Source organism: Rhodamnia argentea, chromosome 1 (assembly GCF_020921035.1).
Source record: "Rhodamnia argentea isolate NSW1041297 chromosome 1, ASM2092103v1, whole genome shotgun sequence".
NCBI lineage: Eukaryota > Viridiplantae > Streptophyta > Magnoliopsida > Myrtales > Myrtaceae > Rhodamnia > Rhodamnia argentea.
In genome coordinates, this window is record NC_063150.1 from 31,438,361 (window position 1) to 31,445,169 (window position 6,809).

The window sequence follows — 6,809 nt, forward strand, 5'->3', positions numbered from 1 at the left end:
ACCAGCTTTCATATCCCAATATCGAGTGGCAACAGCCGTAAATAATGAATGGTTTACTAAAAGAAGCGAAAAATAATTGCCCTCTATTAGCCTTCCCCGTAATAGATAACGATCATTTCAATACACAGCAAGATGAAGATCCCTCCTATTTAAAACTTTTGTGGGACCCACGCAATTGTTTTTTTTTCCATGTTGGTTTTTAATTGTTATGTCTAAAAGCAAAAAAAAAAATGGAAAATTGATGATCGCCAAAGTGCCCTTTTAAGCTCAAGCCGCCCGGTTGACTTGGCCGTCGTTTCTGACTGGGCCCCTGGACACTCCCACGAATCTTCCTCCTCCGCTTTCTCTCCTACCTTGAAAAAGGCGGAGAAACTCTACGAACTTCCCGTCTTTCTCTCGCTTCACCCATGCCTCCGATCTCATATCCACCGCCGCCACGGCGGAGGCTCGCCGCCTCCGCCACCGCCCTCTGCCTCTTAGTCCTCCTCCTCCCAACCCCTCTCCCTTCCGCCGCCGCCCAACCGGCTTCCACTCCGCCGAGCGACGAGTCCTCGTCCTCCAACCCGGCGTACGGCAGCTTCAATCCCTCCGTTGGCCTCGTCATGGTCGTCATCATCGTCATCCTCTTCCTCCTCGCTTCCTTCTCCGCCTACGTCCTCAACTGCTCCCCGGCCCCCGAGGGCTCCATCGGCCGCGCGGTCCGCTCGCTCCGCCGCCTCGGCGCACCCCGCGGCCTCGACCCTGCCGTCCTCGAGACCTTCCCGACCGCCGTCTACTCCGCCGTGAAAGGGCACAAGGTCGGCGAGGCTTCGCTGGAGTGCGCCGTGTGCCTGAACGACTTCGAGGACGACGACACGCTCCGCCTGATCCCCAAGTGCGACCACGCGTTCCACCCCGACTGCATCGGCGAGTGGCTCGCCTCCCACACCACCTGCCCCGTCTGCCGCGCCGACCTCGCGTCGCAGCCGGCCGGCGACTGGGAAAGTCAACAGCCCGAGTCAGGCACGGAGATGCCGCGGGTCGAGGTGAATCCGGCTGACGGCGGCGTGTCAGAGAGGAGCCCACGAGAAGGAGGACGAGAGCAAATCCAGCAGCCGCCTTCGCCGCCACCAGATCTATGGGACAAGAACGAGAGTGGCAGCTTCAATAACCGCAACCGAACACGTGGCTCGGGCAGGATCCGCAGGTTTCCGCGTTCTCACTCGACCGGGCACTCGCTAGTCCGGCCGGGCGAGGACACGGAGCGTTTCACCCTGAGGCTGCCCGCCGAGGTGAGGAAGCAATTGATGAACAGGCCCGGGCCCTTCTTTCCCCAAGAAGGTTCGTCGAGGCGAGGATACCGGTTTGGAGGCGAAGGGAGCAGCCGAGGAAGGTACTTCAGGAGACCGGACCGTCTGGACGGGGCGGCCAAATCGGACAGGTGGGCTTTCAATAGGATGCCGTCCTTCCTTGTGCGCATGTCATCAGCCCTCTCGCCGAGAGTGGCTGCCGACGGCGGCGGAGGGTCCTCTCGTGCTTCAGTGCAACAGGCTCGACCAGCCATTTAGTGCGGAAATTACTTTGCGTCCAAAAAGGAAAAAAAATAGGACAATTTCAAGAATTTCGAGGCCACAGATTTCTTTTGGTGGGTGATTGCCAAACAAATTATGCCTACTTTGTATATCGTGTTAGACGAATTTTAAGAGATTAGTGACCAGAGAGAAGAAGCTTATAAATTGAAGTCGATTAAAAAGATTGATTAGTCCTCGTTGGTTTGTCTTAACGTGGTTTTCTCAAATGAATTGGGGCGTAATGGAAATCAAACACAATTGATTGAAAAATCCAAAAAAAAAAATGTTAATATTTGATTTAAAATGATTTGATCCGGATATTTAAATTCTTCGTAGTAGGATAGAAGTGTAAATTTTGTGCACCGATGAAATCTACTGGTGTAAGGATATGCAAAGTAGTTTTATAAATACCTATATCTATTTCCTCGTTTGAGTTTTGTTTATCTATATCAGTCAAGCGTTTAAAAAGAAGATACGATCAAATTTTGGACTTTAGATAATAAACGTACCCAATATTCCACCCCGAAAATATTTAATATCAAATCTTTTTCAGGCTGCGAAATTTCCTTTGATATTTAAGAGTGTTACCGAAACTTCTGAAAAATAAATAGTGTTATACGTTGCATAGTTAGATCAAACTACCATTTCACGTCACTTAAGAAGAGTTAAGATAAACTAATCAAGGGCCATTCTTTTTGTCCATGACCAAAAGGAAAGGAACATCTCTTTTCGGGGAAAATTACCAAAAGAGTTCTAAATCTATTATAATTTTGTCGATTCTGTCCTAAACAAATTTTTTTTTGTCAATTGAGTCTTAAACTATTTACATTTATGTCAATTTAGTCTATTTGGTTAACTAGCTGACCTAGTAATATTTTAATTTTGTAAATATTTTTTTGAATTGATTTTTTTCTTTCTTCTTTGCTTTTTGTTTGTGGTCGGCAAGAATCGCAATTGTCAAGATCTGGGCGAGGGCGGCCTCGTCGGTCGTAAGTGAAGGCGGCCTCTCCTGCAGGTGGCGAGGCCATGATCGCTTTTGCCCACAATCGGCAAGACGCAGGCGAGGCCTTGGTGTGGCCGCCGTCATCCAAATTTGAGCGAGGATGAGGCGAGGGCCGTGACCCTCTCCCACCACAAATAGAAAGCAAAGAAGAAAGGAAAAAAAGAAAAGAAAGATAAAAAATTTGATTACAAATTTAGAAAAGTAGTTAAAGATTACAATATTATTACAAAATTAACCACGTCACCGTCGCTCGGTCAAATAGACTCAATTGGAAAAAAAAAATATTTAGGATTCGATTAGCAAAAACAAAGGGTTTATGATTGAATTGATATAATTACAATAAATTTATGATTGTTTTCTGAATTATCCCATTCATTTTGTCCTAAATCTCTTTTTTTTTTAGTCAATTGAATCCTGAATTGTTTTGAACACGTCCCAATTCTTAGCACGAATCACATGGGCCAAAATTCCACTTGGGAAATGAGAAGGACATGTACCCAATCGAAAAGTCCACCACTCGAGTAGCACCACAGAAAAAGAGGAGGGAGTCGACGGAATGTGAGAAAATCGTGGCGAAGGGTCAAAAGAATCGTCACCACTTTGGCTGCTTTTTATCAAATTTCTGTTAGCCGGTGATGTTGGTTGGTTGGTTGGTGACCCCTGGCCCTGACTGTGCCGTTTTCGAATTTGCTTGCGTTGGCCAATTGAAGACCAACTTGTGATGCTGCCAACCTTCGCAATATGATTGATTGTGATTTGCGACATCATTCCTCCTTTTGAAAATTCCCCCCAGAAGAAAAATTGAGCTGTAATTAATGCCAGATTCCTGACTTTTTGTCTATCAGGAGCAGGCCATAGCAGTTCTGACGTTTTAGAGCCCAAGAAGGAGGTGGCGTCATGCATTGCGTAGCTGTTCTTTAAGCCCCCGTGCGTACGCCAGATTGGGAAGTTTGGATTCGCGAATTCAATTAAGACGACCCTTGACTAGATGGGAAGGTATGGGTAAGTAGGCCCTCCCAAAAAAGAATGCGGCAAGGAAATGTTACGTGTCAATGTATTATTATGAAATTATTAATATAATGAATACGTTTGTTTCACGAAAAAATAAAATAAAATTTCAAATAAAGACTCAAAGTATCCTCATTATCTCAAATAAAAATATGAAGTGATCATATCAATCTAAAAAATTATCTTTTTTCTTTATTATTTTTTTCTTTTTTTGCATTTTAAAAATTAAAAAATATAAAGAAACATAGGTGAGAGGGCTTCCTCTCGCCTGTAGACGTCGGCCCCTCGATGAGGGCCAGCAACCCCACTAACTAGAGCCGGTTTCACGAGAAATTGATGATTTGAAAAATATTTTCTTAAAAATAATCATCTATATCACTTATAAAAATGAATGAACAAGCGAATAACATATTTTCATTATCCAATAAAAATATTTCTACATAAATCGTAGTTGATAGTGAAAGTATTTTTTATAAACGATATAAGTAATTGTTTTTAAGAAAATATGTTTCAAATCATTCTTTTTTCGAAAAAATAAACTTATCTTATACATGTTAATTTTTAGGGATTTGTGCACTAAAAGCCCCAAAACTTGTCATAAAAGTACAATTGAGTCTTAAAACTTTCAAAAAGTACAATCTAGTCCTAAAAATTATCAAATTGGTGCAATCGAGTATTTATGTTAACTCTGTCCAATTCGACTAACGGAAAATGCGAATGTGATTTTTTTATTACTTTCTCTATCCTACGTGACACTAATGTGGCTAATATAAGAAAAATAAGTCCAAAACAAAAGGGCCGACGGTGGTGAGCAGAGGTTTGGTCGGAGTCGCCGAGCCCAAACCAGTGGCCGGTGACCCGGGCCGACCGCAAGTGAGGTTGCTGGCCCACGCCCAAATCGGGATAAGGGCCGCCACCGGCGAGGTCGCCTTTGCCAATGGCTATTCTTAGTCGATTCGGGTGAGGGCTGCGATCCTTGCTTGTGCTCAGCCAAGGTTGATGATTGACCCTCACCCCACCATTGCCGGAAGAGTCGATGGTCGATGATGGTGGGCCGAGGGTTTGTCGGGTCGCCAACCAGAGCTCGGATAGGGTAAAGGGCCGCTACTGGCGGGGTCGCCTCCATCGCTAGCTGGGGCCGAGGTTGGCGGCAACCTCGCCAATGGAAACTCTAAGTTGATTTAGGGGAGGGACACAACCCTCGCCTATGGTTGGCCAAGGTCGACGATCGACCTTTGTCCCACCATCACCAACCCTTTCAGCAATGGCATGAGTGAAAGCTACGAGGGCTCTGCAGACACTCGTAAATCGTGCCTTTTGTTAATTTATATTGATTAATATTTCTTGTAAAAATCAAATTTGAACCAAAACAATGTCTTTTTTTTATTTATTTACCTTTCTTGTTTTAGCCACATCACGTAGGAGAGAGAAAGTACTAAAAAACAGCCACATCAACATTTTTGGTCAACTAAATTGGATGGAATTAACGGAAGGACTCGATTGCACTAATTTTGATAAGTTTTAAGATTTGATTGCACGTTTTGAAAGTTTTCGGGCTTAATTACATTTTCGTGATAAGCTTTAGGGATTTCTAATAAATAAATTTCTAAATTTTAAGCATGTACCCAGCCATTGCGCATATTTTATTCGCAACATCAGCCAACATGCACATTATCGAAATAACTTTATTTTTGAAATTAAAACTAAAAGTAAGAATTACTTGGAAAAAAAGAAAGGTTGATGATAAAAGGGAAAGAAGACCATTGGGGCCTGGGGTCGTTGGAGCCGGCCTCCCCGTCCGCCGGCGCCCCTCGCTTGAAGGTGCATGGCTGTTGCTAAAAGGGAGGCTCCGGCACCGTCCCCCGTACATCCCACTGCTTGATCCTTCATCAGCTATCTTGGTTTTAATCAATTTTTAGGTTATTCACTTCACAAGTCCTTAGCTTTTTCATTTTTTTTTAATGCGACGTGACCACCTCATTCTTTAGGACTTAAAAGTACGAAATCAACAAGTTTTGAGGCTTGCGCCCTAATTAACCTAAGCATTTGATTTCTCGTCATATGCTGTAAGGACCCGTTCCGACGAGGGCATCGTTCGTGCGTCGCTGGAGGGGCGATGATTTGCTTTCGCTTGAAGGTGCATGGCTGTTGCTACGTATTGCGGAGGAAAACCGGCGTGGTTATGGTTTAGTTGGCATGATCTATGTTTGGCATATAAAAGATGGACTTTGCTAAGAGGAAGTATGCAATTCTGACCATATATTTGTTTCACAAGTTCATGGCAACCGGTTGGGCTCGCGGAGGAAATTTAAGGTCAATTTTATAAGTACGCATACCTTGTTTATCCATACAATGAAAGCTAAAGAGAAAAAAACAGACAATGGCACTCTAAAATGTTTTTGTTCGAATTGGTCGTTGTGTTGATAAAGTAAGTGAGAATACTAATGTGGTCGACTACTCACCATTGAACAGCGACGTGGTGCTGAAGTGGCATCTTACATCGCTTTCAAAACTTCTTTTATAAATACAAGACAAAACAAATATAGAAAAAAAAAAACCAACAACAACAACAACCCACGATCACTTGAACCACGTTGGCGCTCAAGAGAATTTCAATGATTTTCACTCATTTGGAAAATTGAATCATATCAGTCACTATAGCCATTTTCATAATATGATTTGCAATCACGGAAGAAATGAGTGTCTTCAATTGTTAATATTACTTTTTTTTAAAAAGAAAAGTACTTTATTATTGATTGACTTCTAATATATAAGAAACGACGTAGGGTCAAGAGTCACATGATCATGTGAATTTTCTCAACGAACCAAACATTGGAGCTATATCGACTAAAATTTGTATAGTATTTTATTGATTTACTTTTTTAACTTTAGCCTTGACTCACGCGATCCTCAAATTAATCTTGTTATATTTTTTTAAGGTCTTTGCCTTCATCTACGAGATTCAAATGGACAGGGTGATTTTATCGTTTACTAATTAATTATACGCAGTCGACATCACCGATCTTAATTCTAGTCGCTGAAGAGTGCTTCCAAAATCACTTTGATCCGAATGAAAAGAACGAGGAGCTGTTTAAATGTACGATGATTTCATTGTCAGTCTCGAAGTTAATCTTTCTTGCGTTTTTTCATCTTCAATTTCAAAAGATTTTTTTTAATGACATTAACTTTTCTTCTTCTTTTTTTGGGTAGAGATAACATTATTCCTAAACGATTTCGAGGACCACGAC

The 6,809-nt window shown here is 42.7% G+C and overlaps 1 protein-coding gene across 1 annotated transcript; it reads left to right on the forward strand.

The window, feature by feature from the left end:
• The first annotated feature begins 340 nt into the window (after positions 1-340).
• LOC115744008 (E3 ubiquitin-protein ligase ATL31-like) lies at positions 341-1,574 on the forward strand. Its single transcript, XM_030679080.2, has one exon. It carries the CDS (start codon positions 408-410, stop codon positions 1,545-1,547), a length of 1,140 nt encoding a protein of 379 aa, XP_030534940.1. The 5' UTR covers positions 341-407; the 3' UTR covers positions 1,548-1,574.
• Positions 1,575-6,809: the final 5,235 nt, after the last annotated feature.

What these genes read in the sequence shown, in the direction of transcription:
- LOC115744008 (XM_030679080.2), top strand. Translation starts at nt 408, where the DNA reads ATGCCTCCGATCTCATATCCACCGCCGCCACGGCGGAGGCTCGCCGCC.